This window comes from Polypterus senegalus, chromosome 18 (genome assembly GCF_016835505.1).
Source record: "Polypterus senegalus isolate Bchr_013 chromosome 18, ASM1683550v1, whole genome shotgun sequence".
Classification (NCBI taxonomy): Eukaryota; Metazoa; Chordata; class Cladistia; order Polypteriformes; family Polypteridae; genus Polypterus; species Polypterus senegalus.
Window position 1 is genome coordinate 34,806,613 of NC_053171.1, and position 25,396 is coordinate 34,832,008.

Below are 25,396 nucleotides of genomic sequence, written 5' to 3' on the forward strand. Positions count from 1 at the left end.
ACTTTAGTTTAGGCCTCATGTGTATGTTCACTCTGTGATGGACTGGTGCCCAGTCCAGGGAATGTTCCTGCCTTGCACCATATGGTTGCCAGGATAGGCTCCAGCTACCTGGCAACCCTTCCCAGGATAAAGAGGGTTTAGAAAATTGATGTTTGGCATTGTTAAGACTTTTCTCAATGACTGTGATACATTCTTAGACTTTAGGTTTTCTTTAGTGTTTAGGAATGTGGTGCTCTTTCTAGTCTTTCCAGTATTGATTTCTGGTCAGCTTTTTGACTCTTTTTGTGCTTTATTCAATAATAGACAAACAACACAGAGATTTGGAATAAATACAGAGGGTGGGATACATCGATGTGAGAAAAATCCACCCACTAAAGCTGTGAGAATTGCATTTACAATGTTGATACATGAGCACTACACAGAGATGGGTGAGTCACAGAGGCATGAAACATATCTACAAAGAGAAAAAGTGCAAGAAAAATGCACACTAACACAAGATCAGAAAGAAGCTAGCACTACACACACATGGGTGTGCAATGTAATCATAAGACATAAATATACAAGGGGGAGACTTGTGCAACAATGGTCATTCACAGAGATTAGATGAATGCATACAAATTGGTGAGGAAAAAAGACACAAGAAACTCATGGAAAATAGTGAGGCCCAGTGTAATACATACCAAGAATGAATCATGTGTTCTTAAGTGTGAGATACAGACTCGTGCTAAATACATACAGCTTATGGCTAGATCTACATATACTATAGGCAGAGGGTAAGATTCTACTAACACACAGACATTGGTGGGTCACAGAAGCCCAAGCAGTATGGGCACATACATTTGTTAAGCAAAATGAAACCTTTTATTGGCTAACCAGAAAGATTACAATATGCAAGCTTTCAAGGCAACTCAGGCCCCATCTTCATAACAGAGGTGAAAAAAACATAAACTCAAGGAGAGATAGGAGAAACACATACACAAGTGTTGTGAGTCATAGAGACTTGTGAAAAATGCCCACCAAGGTGAGGTAAAGAAGCATGAACAAATTGCATTCAAAGCTAAGTTAGAGAGCCAACCAAAAGGAATATGCAATGGTGATAAGCATATTTACAATGGCGAGAGAGCTAGACATGAATATGCACACTAATGACATAACATTCTCAAATTCATTTAATCCAGTTCAAGATCATGGAGGGAGGGGGCAAGGTGCCATTTCACATCAGTGCCCACTCACTCACAAGTGACATCTTGAGACAGAAACAATAAATAAATAAAGGTAGTTACACAGCCATGTGGAATGTTTAACATAATTTAAGTAAAATACAGAGCTACAAGCAAGGAGTGCACAAGAGTGAATAGAGGGACATAAAAAACACACACGAGACTGAGACACAGAGGTAATAGCAAAGCATAGAAGATACTAGCAAAAAGTAAGTCCCAGAGAATCATCAACATATGAACACTAGAGTGAGATGTGACAAGCGCATATGCTTGGTTGAGCTATGAGAGTAACACATGCTAAAGAATTAAATGTGCGATACAAGCACAGGAGTGAGAAGCACAAGCAACATTTAGACAGCCGTGTATCACAGATACCCTAACAATGACCACACAAGTTGTACGTAAGGGTGAAGGCAAAATAACAAGAAAACAACAGGGAACATCCAAAGAGTTATACTTGAAGGAGATCTTGCACTTCTTTTGTTCCTCTGACTCTATGCTGACCTACTACACTAATACATCTCATCCAAAGCTGTGCTCTGCTTCTTTACATATACAAGGCCCTCTTATCACTCTCAGATGCTCTCATGGTCTCATCATGAAGTCTAGTGTGCCCCATAGTGTCATGCACCATCCTCAAGGTGTATAATGATTCTAGCTGAACTCAGCTGCATTGTACAGACAGAATAATTTATTTAAACTCCCAAAGGCTTGACGCTTCAGACATTTAATAGTGGCATGTACTGTGTGCCTCCTGGAAGGATTGTGCCTGTAGTCTGCCATCAACAGGAGATAGTGTATGTTTCACTTTGAAACTACGCTGGACCTATGAAGAAGTTATTGGTCTGTGCTAAAACCAGCTGCCAAACTTGCTACATTCTGAATGGTAAAATGCTCAAAGCCTGCTGATGAAAAGAACTTAATGATTAGCATTTATGTTCTGGCACTGTGGTGCCTTTTATCTGTGTTTATTATTTACTGGAACAGTTAGATTAAATGGTGGCACGGTAATACGGTACTTAGTACTGCTGCTTCATAGATTTAATATCCAGGGTTTGTTCTGCCTATGTCTGCATGGGCTTTCCCCCTACATACCCAAAGACGTGCAGATTAGGGTGATTGGGGATTCCAAATTTTCTCCACAACATGACAGTTTGGTTAGTTATAGGTTGTGGGGACTACTGGAAGCTTCTCGGTTCTTTTATGAATTCTTAGATACTGTATAGAATAAAAACAATCTCTTTCTACTGTAAAGGATGGCCGGCAGTTTATCCCAGCTGGGACACCCCAGTAACAGAAGGATGGGGAAAGGCAGCATATCAAGGACACTGCCTCTCCCAGGACAATAGATGGCAGCTTCCCTGGAAGTGCAGTGGTGCCCCGGATGTCCACAGGACACTTTGGGACTTGGAGTTCGGGACTGGGTCAGGAGGAGGTGGACAACAATGGTTGGGAGGTGTGGAGAAGAGAGAATATCGTGTTTACTATTGATCATTGTGTTTATTGGGGCTGTGGTGCTCTGGAGGCACTGTGCGGGAAGAAAATAATTAATTAATATCTTCTTGGTGCTTTTACCCTGTGTCCTGCATGTCTGTCTGTTGGGTTTAAGGGACAACAGCGACCCTTAGCGTCCACAATATCTATCTATCTATCTATCTATCTATCTATCTATCTATCTATCTATCTATGCCCAAGTTCATTGACTCCACTTCTTTGGCCTGTGGTCATCTAAACAAACCTTATCTGAGGGTGACCTGCTTACTCTCACAAAAGTTACCTGCCATCACACTGACTGCTGACTAAAAGCCACTGCTTCATTAAAAGTAAACAGTAAGTGTTGTGGTGTGATTTTTCTCTTATTTTACATACATGTTGACTTTGCTCAGCAGTTTGCAATTTATTCCCTGGCAGAATGGCACAGAAAACTGAAAGCCTTATTTTGCAGACGACTCACACCTAAGTGACATGAGATTGTGATTCATCTTTCCCTCCCCATTCTCCCATATCCCTGTCTTGGAGGCCAGTCAGGGGTTTCACACCAATTACTATGCAAACGTTTCAAAGCTGGGCTTCAGCCAGACACACAAGGCGTCACAGAAGCGTGTCTTCTCAGTGTGACGTTATTCTCTTTGCAGATGGGTGTCTAAATATAGCTTAGCCAATGCTAAACAGAACAGGAACAAGCTGACTGGGAAAAGACAGACAGAAAAGTGCTGAATGGCCCACTCTCACTTTATTTGGGTTATCTTGTCTCCCGCTCAGAAAATGAGTGTGTGGAAATGAGCGATAGATATTTAAAATTTAATATTAAAACATCGCTCCATTCTTTTGTTAAATCAGCTTATCCCAGTAGAAGATTGCATGGGGACACACTTTATTCTGGCAGTAACAGGCATAAGGAATTAAGCAAGTCCATGACAGAATATTAAAGTGTTAACATTTCTTTGAGGTAAAGTATCACACAATATTGTGCTATTGCAAAAGTAATGAAAATCACTACCAATAGTGTTGAAATTATGTTCCTGTCCTAGCAAAGACTGCATTTAAATTTCTACCACACAGACTGCTTTGCTTATAATCATTTTTTTTAATCATTTCCTTGGCATAAAGAAATTTGAGGATGATGGGATGAAAGAGTTTACTCTAGGATTAGATTTTTCAGCGCCTGCATGTCTCTTAATATGACATGAAGATTATCAAATGACTCTGAGAGCTTAGCTGGACATAGCTGGTCCTCTCCGTTCTTTGTCCACACAGCCAGTGGCTATCTCAGGGAACATGTACATCTTGTGATTAAACCCAGCAGGACAGAATAGGATAATGCTGGCATTTTACACGCTAAGTTACTTCTTAATGGTAGTCAACTAAGCAATAAGCATCAGTCTGTTAGTAAAGACTGAAGACTGAGAAGACATACAAATGATGAGAAACAGGAGCAGTATGTGTCTGTGAGGCAGATTAGATCCAGGATGAAGAAACAGGAGGAGGAGGAGTGATTCAGTGGCAAATTCAGGGATGTGAGTGAAGTGAAGATTGTCTGAGATGTCAGCCAGAAGACAAAGATGACACGCCATAAGAGAGGTGAAGACGAATAACAGGAGTGCTTCAGTGCTTTCCATCCACAGGTCTTGACATTGCTGAACAGTCGATCATAAGAAAAAATATTATAACATAACAAAACAGTGGTGTATGCTATATATAATTGTTTCTTTGCAAGTCCTTGTTGGTATTGTATTATTACGAACTATTCCGTGGAGACATGAAAATAAAAGTTTCATTATACTATGTACACATGACAATAAACTTGACTTTACTTGATAGCACATGAGCACTAAAAGAATATGTTTTGTAGTACATAGAGGATGAAGAGTGACTGTTAGGAATGAGGACAAGAGGAGACTGAAATTCAGATTGACTGTTAAAGATGACATTATATACCAAAGAAAGGCCCAAGTAACAGAGACGGAGAAGTGGACCAATAGGATATTGTAATAGACATGAGGATCCAGAAACACCAACATTCAAAAATTCACAGTTGGATCAGGAGGAGGTAAGAATCAGTTGATTAGAGATAACAACCAAAAGAAAATGGGTTAATTTGATGAAGGAAAACTGATGCAGTGGTTATCACTAATAAATCTGGAACTAGGTTCAAATCTCAGTTTGAGCACTAGCTGTGTGAGGTTTGTACATTTTCACTTTTTCTGTCCATTCTTCTTCATCTGTTCTGGTTATCCCTTATTTTTGTGTTTGGTAGATTGCTGACTCTAAATTGATCTAATGCGAATGACTATAGGTTTATGAGTATGTCATACAATAGACAGACACCTTGTCCTGGGTTATTTCCTGACTTGCACCTGATGGTTCTGGGATAAGCTTGAGTTGAGCAGTACAGAAAAGATACAAGTGGATAAGTGGAGAAAAAGATACAGATGAATGGGAAGATGGATAAATGAGGAAGACTTTAATAGACATTAGAACCAAGAAAATATTGCATTATATACATTTGTACAAAACAGGATCAGGATATAGTGGGATTCTAAAAGCAGTTGAGGTCTAGGAAGAGGGCAGAACTCATACAGGTGATGAATACTAGAATAAGGTGTAAAGGACACCATGATCTGAAATTCCTTATCAGTAAATGAGACAAGGAGCAGATAAAACTGTTGAAGGCGAGGGCCTGGAGAAAGTGTATCTCAGTGACCACTGATGTGTTAGTCATCAGTTTGTTCAATGATCATTGTTAAGAATGGGTCAGCAGCTGTCTACTGTGTGTGTATACTGGAATACTTTAGGAGGTTCACTGTGAGCAACTAAATGGCCAGTAAAATGTAAAGGAGAGCACCGTACATTTCATTGAGGTAAGTAGTAAAACATACATTTATGAACAAAACCAAACCCAATTCTAAACTGAACTATTTTTGAAAGTTCACATTATTGAGGAAAAATATGCTTACTTGAAAAGGAAAAGTTGTGAAGTATATTTGTGTAATTTTCATGACTCTGAATTGAATACAATGTGCCTGTGAATGATATGTCTCTATTATAAAAAAAAAATCCTGTGGAATGAATGACTAGGAGACGATACGTGATCTTCACGTTAAGATCACGAAAGACAAATAAAAGAACTGCGATACGAAAGAGAATGGGCAAAAAAAAATCTGTAGTGTAAAGGGAAGCAGCACACACAGATACAGGTTTCTCGGTGCATATAAAGCGTATAAAGGACAATACGTTATAAACGAAACGTCGACGAATAAAAGATCTCATTAGCACAAAAAAAGCAAATTAATCATCAGAACTAGGTGTAATTGAAAAAATAGCAGGACAAAGCGAGGTCAGAAATAAAAGGAAAAGAGCAGAAAACAAAGTCTTTTCGCATTCGCATCATTCAATGCACAAAACGTAGATTTACACAATAATGGAACATACGCTATGAGAATCTGTGCACCCACAACAGTTAAAGCAACAACAAGTTTAATTTCAAAGAAAACACAGTTCGGTCAGGTGTATATTTATGATCACGGAGAAGTGATCACAACGCGAGTAGCACAGACACGAAGTAGCAAAAAGGACAGCGGCTGTACAGGCTTTAAAAAGATCGAAGGGCAGCGCGACAGCAACTGCCCCCCACTCCCCCGACAATGCAAGCAGCGTTATATGTCCTGCAAGAAAGAATTTAACCACGCCCGGGGCTGGAAATAAAGGACAAGTATTGTTTTTATAACGTCACGTGAGACCAGGCAGTGAGCCATCATTTAAAACAAGTCCACAGACATCTAACCTAGCATTCATTGGACTGCTTTTGGCAGAGAAGCATCATGTGCTCCCAGCTCTTAAAACAACGACATGTGACAAGCAGAACAGGCAGCTCGCAAGCAGCAAAAAGACAGCAAATGATCCAAAGGCATATCCTTAGCGTGCGTTCAACCAATCTCATCCCCCCCTGCAACACGAGCAGCATTATACTTCTGGCAAGAAAGAGATGTAACCACACACGGGGCCGGAAATAAAGGACAAGTATTGTTTTTACAAAAAGTAAAAGTGAAAATAATGCATATGTAACAATTCCCAAGAAAATAACAATCTCTTTAAATTGTATATTGCCTGCCTAAGGTAAAGTCATCCCTGATGGAGGATCACAGGAATCATGGGAAAAAGGGGTCCTTTCATCGGATTAGCGCTATTTCAGATGTGAAATGGCAAAATGGGGAAGGCAGCTTGAAGAATGAGGTCTCCAGGCTTAAAACAAATCCAAATCATATTATGTGATATCATCTGATGTGAAATTCTACTCCGTACTTCTAGAATTTTTTATTTTTATTATACTGTATTGAAGATTTATTCTGTTCTATGTATTGTATTGTATTGACCCCCTTCTTTTTGACACCCACTGCACGCCCAACCTACCTGGAAAAGGGTCTCTCTTTGAACTGCCTTTCCTAAGGTTTCTTCGATTTTTCCCTACAAGGGTTTTTTTTAGGGGAGTTTTTTTTGGTCTTCTTAGAGGATCAAGGCTGGGGGGGCTGTCAGGAGGCAGGGCCTGTTAAAGCCCATTGCGGCACTTCATGTGTGGTTTTGGGCTATACAAAAAATAAGTTGTATTGTATTGTATATCCGGTAAACCAAACACGGGGGTGGGCAAGCGAAGCGAGCGGGGGGCGGAGCCTCCTAGTGTTACATTTGTATATATACAATAGGCACTATAGTCTAAAGAAAACACAAAGTCTCCAGTTTATTCCTTATCAGCTGACTCACTATGTAAACTTAAACAAGTCACTGAAGCTACCCATGATCCATCTATAAAGTGACTGTGAACAATTATGGTGTGGAAAATCACTGTATAAAACAACAAATGATTAACAAAGTATATTCCATTCATCCACCCATCCTTTCATCTTATAAACAATGTATCCACCGTATGGTGACAGCACAAGGTAGGAACCCACCACACTCATACAAAACCAATTTAGAGTTGCTAGTGAAATTAACAAGTATTTCAGAAATTGCATGAAAAGAGACTGCCTGAAGAGAAAACCACACAGACAAATGTGAAAACATAGAGATGATAGGCAGTGAAATATTAAAACTCTACTGATTAACTATACCCCAAGTCTAATCTGATACACTTTCCAAAGGTCAGTGTGTTACTGGTCAAAAAGAAAGGTGCATAATTTATTTGATTTTTGTATATCTGTATATTACTTCAGCACAAGAATATCACAGCGATCAAAGTTCTAGATTCACATGAGCACTGTTATCATTAAGGGTGGCATGGTGGCACTGCTGCCTCGCAGTAAGGAGACTAGCGTTCATGTCCCAGGTACTCCCTGAGTGGAGCTTGCATTTTCTCTCGTGTCTGCGTGGGTTTCTTCCCACAATTCAAAGACATGCAGGTTAGATGAATTGGTGATCCTAAATTGACCCTAGTGTGTGGTTGGGGTTTTGTGTGTGTGTGTTTGCCCTCCCATGGACTGGTGCCCTGTCCAATATATGTTCCTGCATAATGCCCTATGATAGCTGGGATAGGCTCTAGCAGACCCCTATGACCCTGTACAGGAATTAGGCGGGTTTGAAAATGAGTGACTTGCGGCTATTGTTAATTAACTTGCTAAACTTTCAAGAAGACTCAGTTTAGACCTTATGGGAAGTTAAACACTGACAATGTCCAGTAGATACACTCAACAGAGAGCATCATCTACAAATTTACTACATAGAGATGTTGGAGAGTTCGGTGTAGAGCGATCTAGAGGACCATTCCAGAGATACACAGAACTAATATGAGTCAGTTTCATTTTAAACTTTCAGTGCCCTTATTGTGTACTATTGAAGAATGAGTACTTTTGGAATTTGCTTTGTGAAGTCTAGAAACACCAGAATGAAACCATGTATACTGGCTGCCACTTGGAATGGAGGCAGAACACCAAATCCACTGAACCCACAAAGTGGTTTTATGTGCAAAAGGGAAAAACAACTAGAGAGGCGGACAGGACATTCATAACTGAGGATTTAGTCTCAAGGTGTACTTAATATTTGCATTGTTTAGTATATTTGAGGCGTAGACCATTAATCCAAAGAAAGGTAATTCCATTTATAATGTATTGATTTTCATCAGGCTATTACAAAATGAAAGATGCCATTTCAGATTAGGCACCGAGAGCCTGTTCAGCTGCTGCATGCATAAGGAAAATTGTACTGCCATCTTCACACTGCACTACGGTATCATTTAATATACTCCTAACCTCTATAGCCTTCACTTATTAGGAAAAAAATAATTAAAAAGAGATTCATTCTGTAGTTTTATGTTGCCAGGTTTCTTTATCCCAAACAAAAGGTTTGCAATGAGTTAGTAATTACATGGTCAAATGAGATATCAACTGGGAAATTTCAATTACGATTGTCATAAATAAATTTATTACTATTATTATTATTATTGTTATTTAAAGTATTTTTTGGGATATTCCCATAGCTTCCAACTTTATCAATCCTAGGCCAGCACATAAGGCAGTTTTATGTGGTGTTGATACACATATATGGTTTACAGGATCACGTTCATGTTAAAGAATTTCCTTACTATATAACACTAATTTAAAATGGCTGCTTTCTGTAGTTTTATGTATGTGTATTGATTTACTGTATATGTAATGTCTGTAGGCTTTTGTGTAGTGTACGAGACACAAGTGGTGGATACAACAATGGCCACGATGATCACCTTGTGTGTTCTGCACAAACAACATATTTTTTCTTTCAGTTCTGTGTACTTCTGCATTTTATTTCTGTGTGCGTTTTGCAAGTTGTGTGTGTGTTTGGTATGACAATGTCAATAATAGATAGAGTTTTAGTTTGGCTGTCTACCAGTGTTATGTCTGTTATAGAGGATAGTTTTATCTGTCAATTTAGTTATGCTCCAGTATAATAATTGCATTATATATTTAGTAGACACCCTTAGCCAGGTACTCTTGCAAACAATAAATCTAATGTGCTAAATATTCAATGGAAGTAAACAAGAAAGCAGGAATAAAAATAACAATGAGCTTTGCCCAAACTGCAATGTCACTGAAGGCTATGTTAAAACAGAAAAAGAGTGATAGTTATCAGCTGTAACATGCTGTACAACAGTCAAATCCAACTCTAATCCACAGGGATGGTAGAGCCTTAGGCCATGGGTTTTCTTCATACCATTTTTAGATTTCAAGGTCAATTATTATTTATAACTGTGCTGCTCTTTTAATTAAATAAAAAGTTATTTTCATATTTCTCCTCATGCTGTGCTGACTTAGATATTTATAGCAGGGTTTGTGTACTTTCCAATACATTTAACAGCCATGTGTGTTTTATCCTGGAAGAGAAAACAGTCCATTGTTGTCCACAAATACTTTGATAAGAACTTAGTATGCATGATTTAAACAAAAGAAGAATTACAGTGGAAGGCCACATCGATAAGAATAACACAAAAAGTACACATGATAGCAAAATTCAAATAGAAATGCTACCATGTAAGAAACTTTATCTGATCTATTCCATGTTCTGTTTCTTCTAAAATAATGGTACAGCCTTTAAACGAAAATAATTACTACTGTTAGTTTATGCCATATCAATGGTCTTGTAGATAAAGGTGTACAGTAATTTGCACTAGTATTTGAACTAGCTCTACAATAAATAAAAAAGCAATATATATATATACTAGGGGGTTCGCCCCCTGCTTGCTTCGCTCGCAAAACCCCCGGTATGCACTATGCACCAGCCACTTTGCATCTCTGCCGCTCGTGTTGTGAAGAGGGGGGCTGAACGAACCCCAAGGAGACGAGGTCGCTCCTCCGAAACCCCCTCTTAAACGGTGATACAATGGGAAACAAATGCAGTTTTTTTTTTTACCTCCTCTTTGCTCGATCAGCTGCTGGCTGGCTGCTGCTACTGCGCAGCGTGATCTGCATCTTGCACTGCACTTCAAACATTTAAAAGCCTGTACAGCAGCTGCCCTACTCTTTGTCTTTTATTTCTGGCTCAGGGTGTGGTTAAATCTCTTGGCACAAAGTCTTGTCTTGCAAGAAGTGAGTTCGTAATATTTTTTAGTTTATAATTTAAAAATGGAATAAGAATCTGAAAATCTAACAACATCACATTAATGTTCAATAAATTCTGAAAAGAATTATACCCCACACATATATGTAGGTTTTAAAATAAGCCCTACTTAAAGCGTGACAAAAAATGTGACTTAAAAACGTCACATAAAATCATTGCACAAAATCGGTGCACTTTTAGGCTTAAGATTTTATATATAGAGAGTAGATATATATATACATATACACACATACACACGTGAACACACACACATACACATAAACATATAGATGGTAGTATGTTTTTTTCTACAGCATAACTGGAGATTTTTTTGTTTGTTTGTTTGTTTTTTCTGTCCACTTGGCCATCTGATCTTACCTTTTTCTTTGTTACCTACTGTATAATATTATTGCCTAATCTTGTTTGTTTATGTTTTATATTAACTTTCTTTTTATTTCATCTTGTAAAGCACTTCGAGCGACATTGTATGAAAACGTGCTATATAAATTAATGTTGTACAGTATGTTTATGGGTGTGTGTAAACTGCAGCATTCATTTTTCAATTACTCATTCTTACTTTGATTCACATTGAGGGTGTTGCTAAAATTGCTACTTCCATATGTTGTTTCTTCCCTTCCTATAATATTAACACATCATACATAAAAAAGTCTTTAGGCAGAAGGTGGTTTTAGAATTTTGATCATTTCTTCAAGCATTTATAAAATATATGCTGGTACCCTAAAGGACCCTATATCTGCAATGACTAATTAAAAAACAGTACATACTTTATTCAAGCCACTTCCAAAGCAGTTGCATATTTAAAAAAGGATTTTTTGTGGATGGAATGACATTGTGACAAATTGTGTAGAACAGTTGCCTCAAAGACATGTAGATGTGGTTACAGATCCATGGCTCTTTCTGAAGTTTGCATGTTTTCCCTATGTTCGTGCCATTTCCTCTGGATATTCTTATTTTCAAGGGTGTATAAATATTCTCTGTAATGGAATAGAGTCCCTTACAGGACTGATTGCTTCCATCTCCCTCTGGCTGTACTTTGGGAATAAGTGTTTTTTTTTAAAGAAATATAAATAGTTGTGTTGATTTTGGTGAAAATCTTACGTGTGGGTTTTGTCATGTATATTTTGTTACGTATATTCTTGAACTCATTTATCCAATTCAGTATAATGTAATGCACATGCACTGGGTTCAAGGTAGGAACCAACCGCAGATGAGACAATAGTCTATCAAATCCCTCAATTTTGTTATATTTTAATAAATCATTCATATAAGTGTATATAAGTGTATATTCGTCTTGTATTTTTTTAAATATAGCCTTGTCATCTAAAGATTAAAGTATATAATTTGTAAAAAAAACTGAAGGAAGTTATTCAAAAACCATTTCCCACTTGAAGGCTGTCAAAATAGGAGGACAAATGATTGCCTCATTCTGAAATAATCCTGGTCAATAAACATTTGGCTATTCTATATTAAATTGCCATCATGGAACAAATAAAGTCTATCTATCTATCTATCTATCTATCTATCTATCTATCTATCTATCTATCTATCTATCTATCTATATGTGAATGCAAACATAGGGATTCAAATTGAGTGTAAAATAGTGCTGAAGTTCACCTAGTTGTTTGCTTTATGCTCCATGTTTACCGACTAGACTCTAAAGTGGCGGTTGCTTAGCTTTCTAGCTTGCTTCTCCTTGCCCAACACGATCATATATTCATGTATTCATTATTCTTTGATAGCGCTTATGCCTGCATATACTATGCATACACATTTATATCGGCATAAAGGCAAATTTAAAATGTAATAAAAGGCAAACCATCTGCAGTTTGGCGTTGTTTTTTGCAGTACTTTTGTCTGTATGAAATGGGAAGCATTGCACTGAGTTGACTACGATTTAAACTGACAGCTGCTAACTTCTGAGTATTACTGTATCCGTCATAATCAATCATGTTGTAAACGCAACGCTAGCATCAAACAAAAAAGATCTCCACGGGATGACACGAATACATTTTTGTTGTTTTTTTGCTTTTTTTGTAACGGGTGGTCGGCCATCCATAACAATTAGGGGCATTTTTTTTGGAGAAAAAGGACTGTTTTCGCCGGTCTATTCGGCCAAGTACTCGATTTTCTCTCGGGAGACAAATTCTCGCCAATGGTAAGATTTCAGTTCAAAAAGATGTCGCAAACTAAAAGAAATGTATTCTCTACAGAAAACCTAGTATAATTTGCCGGTACAATTAAAATTATTTCACCTTTGATGTAGTAACGACCATATTAAATTGGAAAGACATTTTTTTAGCAGAGGAAACCGCTTTCCATTGCCGTTAGGAATAACGATAATGACAATGACACCCAGCCTCCTTTCACCAAACGCTATATTATGCTTTTCTTAAGCTGTCCGTTTCCGCGTCTCGAGTGTCGGAAAGTGAAAAGGAGAGGAAATACAGTTGATAATTCCAAGTTGTTATGAAAAAAATCAGCATTTATGAAATGAAAGCTATTTAACCACAGGTACGAGAAGGACAGCTGTTCACCACCTGCTGTAGGTACAAGATCGAATTCTACAAAAAATCAGCTAGCGGTAGATCACAAAGGTATTAGCTTTGTAGCACGAGCGGCTCAATATCACAACTGTTTACATGCAACCGCTGTCTTTATGAATAAATAGAATAAAAGGCGTCACCTGAGCGATGTCTCCTGTTCACCAGTAATCGAGTCCATTATTCCGATCTGGGTGTTTTATTCAGAAAAATGGGGATATGGTTTCCATAATAGACAGGTAAAAAAGCTTAAAAAAAAAAATAATGCAATTAACTAGCAAAAGCAATCCTTCAACATCCGGTTAAGATTAGGAGTAGCAGAGGGCGTCTGTATGATTGCGACGACCACAATAGCTGAATAATCAGCCACATTCACGTATTGGAGTCTCTGTCCATCGTGTGGTGCTGAACAGGCAGACACATGGAGCAGGGAGGAAGAGAAGGGGCAGGGCCATAGACCGAAGAACCACCCCTTGGTCGCCTAATATTCCCCGCACCACCACTGTTACATTTACCATATACACAAATAAGCACAAATGTACTAAACATCACATATAAAGAAGTGCATCAGTAGGTTAATACGCAGATAAGGAATATATTTTTGAGTAGGCTTTACTTCCATTCGTAATTTTTCGACGTTAAATATATGAGGACTGAAACTTTAAAATGAATCTAGATTTCTCATTACATCTTTACATTTTTTATGAAATCTATCTATCTATCTATCTATCTATCTATCTATCTATCTATCTATCTATCTATCTATCTATCTATCTATCTAGGAACATAGGAATTAGAAATGTTTTAGGAGTTTAAAGAAGACAGGAGGGAAGAGACAGCTCTTTACAGGGTGTCATTCCCCATTCCATTACACAGCCTACTCTTGTAAGAACATTCAACTTAAAATTGCCAATTAATCCTCCATATCATTCACTCATTTTTAATTAAAATAATGCTGAAACTACAATGACAGTTCATATCCTTTGTATCATCTCAGTACTAGTAGGTTTCAGTCGAGGGCCACACTAATTACAATTGTGTCACTTTCCTAATAGTTTTGGACTGCATGGGTATCTTTTGAGGGTTTGGAATGAAAATGTCACACAGACATGCTGAGAATGTACAGACTACGCACAGGCACTGAGCAAGTGCACACATAATTTCAACCCAGAACAGCTGAATCACATTTAAATCACTTTGAATTTCAGCTTATTGCTTTGAAGTTTTTCTTGTGTATTTTGTAAGATGCCATGTGATGGTGTTCTCTTTGAAATGTTCTATATGAAGGCAATATTGTTTGATTGGTTGTTTCAATAAAATGCATCTGTGTATCAAGTGCTTGAAGAAAGGAAGAGGGCATCTGTATGGATGTGATGACCACAATAGCTGAATAATTAGCCAGACTTGGGTCTCTGAAGTAAGAAAAAAGCACAGATAGCTAAGCAGTAACCTCATCAGGGTGCAGTTTCAGTGTTATAAGTGTACTACCAAAGAAATGGAACTTGGAAGGCCTAAATATTAGAGATGAACAAATAAACTAATTATGTTATGGGGGTTAAAACCTGGGAGACTGTAAATATGTCACCAAAATCCAAATGCTAATCAAAAAAGAAGTCAAAGAAAGAACTGCCAGAAGTCTGAATCCAAAACTTAAAAGAAAATTTCATACAAAGTTTTTTTTTTATAAAGAACCCACAATCATGGATGTTGCATAGCATGCTGTAGTGGTGTAAAAAGTATTGTGCAGGTAACATCAGACATTGGAACTTTCAGAAACCATGTTCCAAACAATAATGCATTGTGTCAAGGCAACAAACTGGAGGAGGAGGTTGGGAGCATGCGCTGATTACAGAGTATTGCTGCACCAACCACACTGAGCCCCCACAAAAAACAAAACAGCAACACAGTAAAATAAAAACATAGCGTTAATAAAATTCCAAATGATTCCTGCAACAGTAACCTAAGTAACAATATTACAAGAATTCTAAGTAATCAAAACCTTTAAAAACACCTTCATTGTTCTAATAAAAAATATTAATACATTTTCCTAATTTGTAACAAAAGGTGGGTACAACCCATTGCAGCCAAAGTGATGGGGCTTTTAATAAAAAAATGAAAAAAACAGGCTTTTCATGTGCTAGACCAAAACAATATGGAGTAAAATGTATGCAATATTTTGAAATACTGAATAAATTATTCAGGAGAATATTTGTCAAGAAATGCCACTGGGTCTCCTTCATACCTATGGCAGTACACCATTATAATGCCCCACTGTGACTGCTCTCTTTGGCCAAGTCAGATGTTTTCTGTCTTTTAGTAATTCTTGTGTGTTTTTGAGCAGGGTTGTTCTTAATATTAGTAGAATTTGTTTATTTATATATTTATTGTGCTTTTGTAAAAAGTTAAACTTCCCTCTTTGGACAAATACTATAAAAAAAGATTTTTGAGTGGCACAATTTTATTCAAAAATGCACTAAAAATTCAAAAATTCTTTTTTTCTTATACTAAGGTTTAGTTGGTCATAAGTGACTAAAACTGAAAGCATGGGAGAAAGTGGGTAAAAAATTGATTACAAAATTTGACCCAGACAGACAGAGAGGGCAAGTTGAATAAAATTGTGTAAAAATGTTGTAAGTTGCCTTGAATGAAAGTGTTAGCCAAATAATACAAGTAGTAGTAAAAGAATTGTAATAGATGAGGGGAATTGGTATGCTAAGTTCCAAACATTAGTGCTGTTTTCTTGCTAGCATACTGCTTTTTTATCTATCTATCTATCTATCTATCTATCTATCTATCTATCTATCTATCTATCTATCTATCTATCTATCTATCTATCTATCTACTGTTTATTTGACTCTCTTTGTAGACATTGATATTTGAAAATATATGGTAAAATAGCATATTGTGTGTATTCTTTTTTTCCCCATGAAATATTCAAGAATGTTTATAAAAGGTAGCTATCTAAGGCTTTTGTATTCCTTGACAGTGTAACTTTCATGCCCATTCTTCACGGAACAATGCAGCATTGTATATGTGTATTGTGTGAAGTACTGTAATTCCTCTGGGGAGATTTTTATAAGTTTGTAGCCTGAACACTTTTTGGACCATTCTTTTTCTCTTCTTTTTATTTTTTATAATATCCTGTCATTGGTTTGATTAGTTTATGCCTTCTATCTGTCTTCTTAATATCATGTTTTTTTTACCAGGATTGCCTCCTGTCTGGGATTCAAATGCTGTTTTTGTTTTTTTGTTCATATTCTATATTAACATGCTATTTATTATTTAGTTTCTTTATGTCCATGTGTATTCTGTTGTGTTCTGTTTGTGTTGTGGGTGGTCCCCAAAGAGGTGGGACCACCTGCCCATCACCGTCAAAGTTCTGCCCTCATCTCTATAAAGGCAGGAACAACTCACAGTCACTGGCGGGTCATTGGATGAACTCTTGGCTACTATGACTTTTGTGCTCATTGCTTAATCTGCTTATCCAGAGCAGGGGCACAGAGAAGCTGTGCTTGTCCCAGCGCACAAGGCAGGAACAACACGGATGCAAGTTTATCCCAGGGTGAACACACACTGGACAGATTCAACAGCACCACTCCATGTAACCCACATATCTTTGGACTATGAGAGAAAACTGAAAGGAAACTGCGATTTAGGTGAATTATTCATGCTAAATTGACCCTTGTGTGTGTATGTCTGTCTGTCTGTGTGTTTGTGTTTGTGTGTGTGTTTTTTTCTGGTTGGTTGGTATGCATATATTCATCCTTTCCAGGTGGTGTTTCTGCCCTTTTTGGATTTTTGGTATTTTGACCTTTGTATTTCTTGGTCTTTTCTTCATTATGGTATTTTTGTATCCTACCTTTGTGTAAATTGTATTTTGCTTTGGTTGGAAGGATGATTTAATTTACATAAACAATCAATGAACCAATTAATATATTATCTCATCATTGTGGAGGCTTACTCTTAAGATGCTACATAATGTAAACCTAATTTGATAAGAGTAAGAGAACAGGCATGTGATGAGCTGCCTTTGAGACTTGCCATTTTATTAATTATTTGTTGGATATGTTGTCTTAGCTATGTTTTCCAATTTCACTTGCTCTTTTGGTATGAGTTGACAATTGATTCAAGGTTTTCTACGCTATGTATATTGGTGATGTCATTAGGTTTTTGCCGTAGGGCTTAGTGTTGATGCTGTGAAATACTCGTATTTTGGATGGTTTCTGCTGTCATTTGTTGGGCATGTCTTCTGAGATTGAGAACTATCAGTTACAACAACCTGAAATGTCATATCCTTGTCCGAGTTCATGAATTCAAAAACAAGTCCTTGTATTTTCTTTGGTTAGTGATCTAAAGGCTAAATACTTTTGTTTTTGACATTTTTGACTCATGTTTTTCTTTATATTTTGGTTGCTGTAATCTTGATCTCTTAGTATTCAACCCATTTTTGTATTTTGACCACATCTTTTCTCCTGGTTATCTTATAAAGTCCTTTGGGCTTTCCTGCAAAACACATCAGTACTCTAAACTATTTACTTGTGCGGAAACACACAAAATGTAAACACCAAGTCGCTGCTGTAATTTTATTATTAAGTCAATGTAAAAGCTAGAAGGCTAAGCGTCAAGAAAAGTCACCCAGAAGGAATTATTTAGTCATATGCACTAGATGACAGCAGAGACTGTGAGATTAACTGAGTCACTTGTACTTACAGCATAGCTTTGAATACCGGCAGCCATTCTTGACAAAAATAACTCTGCAGAAGATGTTTTCTGTATTGTTGATGAATCCGACTCTGCCTTGTCAGAAGAGGGTTTTTATCTGCCAGAAGAAAGTGACAGTGAGAATGCTCCTGAAAAACATTGTCAGCGATCCAACCCAAATTTAAGTGTAATTGAGCTTAGTATGCAATCACAAGCTTCAAAACATGCACATACTGAGAAATCATTTATTAGTTGTATATTTTGCCTAATTTGTGTAATAAAATCAATTTTGACACATCTCACAAAAGTTCTTTTCTGAAAAAAACAGGCTATATATCATGATAAAAAAACAGTCTCAAAACAGTTAATAAATATAATGATAAAATAGTTTGCAAAAGCTGAAAATGACTAGATGTACAAAAAATGAGTCTGGTACTGGAATCTGGCAAAAGGATTGTCTAAGTTGTTGCAAAGGTCTGTTACAGTGGGGAATTATCATGTTTACCAATACCAAAACAAAAACCAGAATTGATTTCTTAGCTATTCTTTTAAGTTATTTTATCACTAGTCCATAGTAGATCTCTTTTTTTTTTTGTTCTTTATTTCGCCTTATACATTTTCTTGTATCAGGATTTTGTTAGTTTTCGCATACCCCTTGGGGTCAGCCATTGTACAGCACCCCTGGAGCAATTGAAGGTTAAGGGCTCTGCTCAAGGGGCCAGCAGAGTAGGATCTCTTTAGGTAGTGACTGGGATTCGAACCGGCAACCTTCGAGATACCAGCGCAGATCCTGAGCCTCAGAGCCACCACTCTGCCCCCAAGGGTCTTTGAGGGTCTTTGGACCCCGATGGTGAGCAGAAATTTTCATAATGGAAACATCATGACATGATGTGTAGAGTAACACAGGAAACAGCAATGAGTAGGAGTGAACACGATTACTAAGCAAGATGGTGGCACTCATAGAAAAAGAAAAGACACAAGATGGGTACGATGACTTCACCACAATACCAATAAAATATATAAAGAAAGGAAATGATTAGAAATATTCAGAAAACAAAATAAAATGAAGCAGGCTGAAGTCTGATATATTCCTAACAAATAATATCAAAAAGGAAGACACCTGGAGCAAAATCTTTTTAGAAAATAGTGTGACCTTGGTTTGTTTTTAAACTGTTACTTTGTTTGCTGAGCTCACATTTTCTGTGTTTTGACTCTTGCAACATGTCACAGTCCTCTCTCACTTTGTCCTTTCACTCTCTGTTGCTCACTTCCTCCTTTCCATATGAAACTGTTTCATTAATATTGAGCTGGGCACAGCAAAATACAATATAGTCCCTAAATGCTAAATATTTGAAGGCATTGAATTTTAATACCACAGCCCTCCCAAAGGCTCTCAAAGAAGAAAAATGATCTGGTTTCCCTCAGCAGCAAGTCTTCTCTTGTAATTCCTATCCCTGACTATTGAAGAATAATGATAATTAAATTAGTGGGAAAGCATCTGTTTGGAGACTCCAGTTGACCTTTTTGTGACTTCTGTCTAATGATGGCAGGAAGCTCTGTATAGGGAGCCCTGTCCATGCACTGCTACATAATGATCTTATTTTTCTACATACTATAAGCCCATGATGTATAATAAGTTCTGCATAATATTTTCATGTGCACAGGGCCAGCCCTAGATGATAATATGTACCTTTGGACCTGATTTTTCTTTACATGCTGTACTGTATAGAGACATTTTTAATGGCATGGTCTTGCATGTCACCCTACTGTTAAATCCTAAAATATGCAACGAAAATTATTCTTACATTTGCCTGTCCATGTAATGGCTACTGTTTAACCATATTTATATACATATATTTAGGTCTTTTTCTAAACGGCCACATCTGCAAGATAGTATTGTTGAATATGATGTAACTCCACCACTATCCACCTTAATAAAAGAATAACTGGTTGCTAGGGTTAGGGAGAAAAATTCAAAATAGAAGAAGGATCTAAAAATAAAAAAATGGCCCGGCCTGTTCTGTTCTCTGACATTAAACACCGCAACAGCAGTGTTGTAGCAACTTTCCTGCACTTCTCAGGCCACTTGATTTAAATGTATAGCTGTAATGTTAATGACTGATAATTTTGCATGGTGGTAAATTGAAGTGCCTGTTGGGAAACCAAAGCCGTAACACGACTAGGACAGAGGCACTAAACCAGGCCAGTGCAGTCGCAACCACTGCAGTATTTTCCCAGCAAAAAACTTTGGCTATAAGAGTCTTGAGTGTGACAAATGATGGCGTGAGGAAGCAACAAAAACAGGGGGGCTCTGTCCAAAGAGGAAAGAGGCTGCCACAAGCAGAAGGTATTGGGTATGTATTATTATAACAGACCAAACAGACAACCCACATATCAAATAAAAAACATGAGGTGTACATTGATTATTTAGATTTCAACCCATCTTAGATGGGTACCACAGCTTGTAGATTTATATTTATGAAATTATGGGGTTGTCTCTAAATCTTCCTTTTAATTTGAATCATCAAAAACATTGTATTTAAACAACACAGCCCACTAATTACTTGTAATCAAATATTTTTAGATATATTCTAATGGTTGGCACACATTGGCTGGCATCCTGGCCAGGACTGAACAGAGGGCCTTCCCTGGCCAGCAGAGCAATGTAATGGAAGGACCTGGGGAGATGAGCACTGCTGAATATTTTCTCTTCCAATACACTAGATGGCAGTCTCCCTAGGTTAGGACTCCCATACAGACACTGACAGGGCATGCTGGGTCCTGTAGTTTTATGGAGTAGCCCTGTTGACTTCTGTGGGAGCCGCCAGGGGAAGCTGCCTGGATTCACAATCCACACTTTCTTAGACTTCCGTTCAACACAAGAGTGCTTTCAGTGGGCTCTTCCCTGGCACTGAGGGTACTCCTGGGTCATAGTTAAAAGGAGCTGCTTGATCTCAGTCAGGTGAGCCAGAGTTAGAAGAGGAACTGGACAACACTCACCTCGCAGGAGTCGAAGAGAAAGAAGAAAAAAGAATCTGTTTCGTTGTGTTGTATTGGGCTGTGATAAAAGAAGCCTGTCAAAGGTATTTTGTGAATACACTGTCTTGGTGTGGTTTTGTCTGGGGTTTGGGGTGCTAGTGGTCACAATGTATATTCAAGTTATATATTTGCCATAGCATCGAGGTCATTTGCACACAGGTATGTTCATGTAGTGTTTGTCAGGTTGAAGAGTCAGAGACGTGCTGCCACCATTTTTCATATTTAAATTCTCCTCAGCTCTGGAGCATCATCCCTAAATATATCTGAAATTCAAATCAGTGACAATCTTTAAGTATGTCTTAAGCAGCACTATTTTAGACTTAACCTTAATTGATTTCATTAAACTGAGCTTTTACTTAATTGTGATCAATTTTAAAGCGTGTTTTACTATTTCAGACTTAATCTGATATTGTATGTAGGATTTTTAGCATTTCTTATACATGTTATATATATGTGACTTCTTACCTATAAAATAAATGTACTGTTATTATCAGTCTTCTTACAGACAACTTGCATTTTATATTGTACATTTGTACTGGAATGATCGAAGTGAATGATTCACTCAAGGTCACAAATTAATTTGAGGTGCTGTTTGAGCCAGCAGTCTTGTGTTTTACCAAGTAGAGCACAGTGCCTGCTGTTATTTGCTAATTATTATATATAGTATAACTATTACTTTATGTTGCACCCCATTCTGTTTTACAAGTACACAGTTTCATAATGCTATCAACAATTACACACAGGCACACATGAAGTGGCTTGCTCAGAGTCACACAAGGAGGCAGCAGATTTGAACTGTCAGCCATGTGATTAAACATGTAATGTGTTAGATGTTAGGCAACCCTGCTTACCTCATCATTATTATAAATTTATTCCCTGAGCCCACATATTCCATTACAGGGTCATGGATGATCACAGTCTTTCTCAACAATACTGATCACCAGGTAGATAAAACCAAATAAGAGAGTGCCAGTTTATCACATTATTAGTATTATTGATCCGACTAGTCATTTTCTAAAGTCACCTTTTTCCATATAAGGGTCATAGAAAGCTGGAGTCCATCGTGACAACAGTTTAGACAAATCAGTAAACAACACTGATCAAGGCACTGATGGCAATGACAAGTTTATACATTTATAGTGTCATTATTGTCACCTGTACAGAGTAAAGTGAAATTTGTACTTGCATGTGCAAATCAACATGTGACACATCACCACTCTCTGGTGCTGTGATTAGCGAGTAAAACTACCCTGCCCTTGAAACTTTTGCCTGCCTTACCTCAAATATGTACCATACCTCAAAATGTTCCTTATCTGAAAATTCTCTTATATCAATCAATCAACATTTATTTGTATAGCACATATTCATACAAAAAAATTTAGCTCAAAGTGCTTTACAAAATGAATAGAGAAATAGAAGACACAATAAAAAATAAACATAAGTCAACATTAATTAACATAGAATAAGAGTAAGGTCCGATGGCCAGGGTGGACAGAAAAAACAAAAAAAAACTCCAAAGGCTGGAGAAAAAAATAAAATCTGTAGGGGTTCCAGACCATAATTATATTTATATTATAATTAGCATTAAAATATTTTCATTTTTGAAATTGTGACCTAAAATAAAACAAGGGTTTGTTTTCAGTAAAACATTACGGCATAATGCTTTTTGGATTTTGAGAATGCTTGATTCCTTCTGTCGTGTTAATCTGGGTCATGGATGCAGATAGGTAGTGGCACCATATTGCTCTCTGGAGTGCCACTTAGTGGTAAGGATTTTCAGAAATAACTATTCTGCTGTGTTTTTCAAGCTTATGGTCATGATGATATGATTAAGGACAGTGGGGGGCTTTAGATAGATAGATAGATAGATAGATAGATAGATAGATAGATAGATAGATAGATAGATAGATAGATAGATAGATAGATACTTTATTAATCCCAAGGGGAAATTCACATACTCAAGCAGCAGCATACTGATAAAAAATATATATATATATTAAATTAAACAGTGATAAAAATGCAGGTAAAACAGACAATAACTTTCTATAATGTTAACATTTACCCCCCCAACCCCCCGGGTGGAATTGAAGAGTCGCATAGTGTGAGGGAGGAACAATCTCCTCAGTCAGTGGAGCAGGATGGTGACAGCAGTCTGCCGCTGAAGCTGCTCCTCTGTCTGAAGATGATCCTGTTCAGTGGATGCAGTGGATTCTCCATGATTGGCTGGAGCCTGCTTAGCACCCGTCACTCTGCCACGGATGTCAAACTGTTCAGCTCCGTGCCTACAATAGAGCCTGCCTTCCTCACCAGGTTGTCCAGGCGTGAGGCATCCTTCTTCTTTATGCTGCCTCCCCAGCACAGCACCACGTAGAAGAGGGCACTCGCCACAACCATCTAATTGAACATCTGCAGCATCTTATTGCAGATGTTGAAGGACACCAGTCTTCTAAGGAAGTATAGTCGGCTCTGTCCTCTCTTGCACAGAGCATCAGTATTGGCAGTCCAGTCCAATTTAGTAATTATATAAAGAATTACTATTATTTTATGTTGTACCCCAGTCTGTTTTACAAGTAATTTAGTACCAGACCTAACCTGTTTGAGTCATGTTTTGGGTGACATCTGTATGGAATTTAATGATCTTCCCCTGTCTTCATGCGTTTTCTTCCATAGTCCAAGGGCACACCATTAAGTACACCATTACCATTAAACAGGACCAGTCCATGGTGAACTGGAGGAACCTTCAGCTTGCTTGATCACAAACACTGAGGTGATGGACTGGAATGCTGCTCTGAAGTGATTTTTGCCTTGCCCATGGACAATGGATTCCCAAACCTGTACAAATGAAAGTGGCTTTAAAATGAATATGTTAGTATGATTACTAGAATATGGTTATCATATAGATGAATACCTTGTATTACCCTTATGTCTATACCTTGCTGTCTTATGGATCCCTCATGTCCTGTTGTCTGTGTGGAGTTTGCTCATTTTCCTTCTGTCTCTGGGAGTTTTTTTTTCTTGAGTACTCTAGTTTTCTTTTTAAATCTCAGAATCGTGCCCACTAAGTTGATTATTGATTCTATGTTGGCTTTGTGGTATACTGGTGTTGCATCCAAGGACAGTTCCAACCTTTGATCAATGATAACCTCTAGCCTACTGCAACCTTGAATTGGATTAAGTAAGCCTGGGGATATTACACATACATTGTACAATGTATGGATCCAATGTGAAAGGTAAGAATTAATTGAATTTTTCTGGGAGTAAATGTGCTTTTGTGAGAAGAGGACATGTTTGTGGCAGAACACCAGGAGATATCGCTTTACAGTCCTCATCAGCTCCATACCACAAAGGCTGACTCTGCAGCTAAGAATGTGTCTGTCCAGATGTGGTGCAGAGCTTCACAAAAGCATCACTCGATATGCACAAAATACATCCTCTAGCTGAGAGTCACTACCCGCATGCACAAACCCAGCACTAATTACCATGTACTCTTTATTTAATTCATCTGAATGAAGCAGCTAAGACATGCCGACTTACAACAAATGTATCAAGTAGGCGGACGGCGGCTGCAGTAAGATGGGGCCAAGATAATGTGACTAGCTTTGATGAAACAAAGGCTTTCCTGTCAACAGATGATAATATATTCCTTTCCGGAGTCTGGTTTGTGAATTTGGCGACCAATGAAGTGTTAAGGTCATCTGCAGTATCTGCATGTTTAAAGAAAACAAGAGGAAGCGTGTCCTTGTGGGCAGCATTCATGAATATGGTAAGAGTGTTTTGGTGTGTTTTAAATTCAAGTCTTTGAAGAGTTCAGTGTTGCCTGAGGTCACCCCTGGAAGGCTTAGATGGTAAAAAAAAAGACAGCAGTAGACGGCCCATCACTCATCTTGAATATGGGCGTAATTTAGACATATTAGATATCATTGTTAGTAGGGGGCACCAGGCATAAGGTATAAATCAGCATGAGAGTGGATAACAGTCCGTTTGGGAGTCCACTCACACATACACACCATTTATTGTTGGAACTTAATCTGCTTGCATGTGGGGTATGGGAGCAAACCAGAATACCAGTAAACAATCTACATGGAAACAGTGAAGATGTGCAAACACCATGCAGACAGAAAGTCAGAGTTGAGCCAGGGCCTTGTAACTGCAAGGCAGCAACACTAACCACTGAGCCACAGCGGTATAAGCAGACAATCAAAAGAAGATATTACCTATATATGAGATACACATTAATGTTCAGGTATAATCATATTATATGTTTGGCAGATTCTTACAAGATCAGGTTACATTACAGAATTGTTTATATACATT

General features: G+C 37.7%; 1 protein-coding gene across 1 annotated transcript in view; it reads right to left on the reverse strand.

Moving 5' to 3' along the window:
* disp2 (dispatched homolog 2 (Drosophila)) overlaps window positions 1-13,827 on the reverse strand; it is a 38,261-nt gene extending 24,434 nt beyond the window's left edge. Inside the window, exon 1 of the mRNA XM_039741680.1 lies at window positions 13,486-13,827. Coding sequence (XP_039597614.1) covers window positions 13,486-13,523 — 38 coding nt within the window. The 5' untranslated portion in view covers window positions 13,524-13,827. The remainder of the gene's footprint in view (window positions 1-13,485) is intronic.
* Window positions 13,828-25,396: the final 11,569 nt, after the last annotated feature.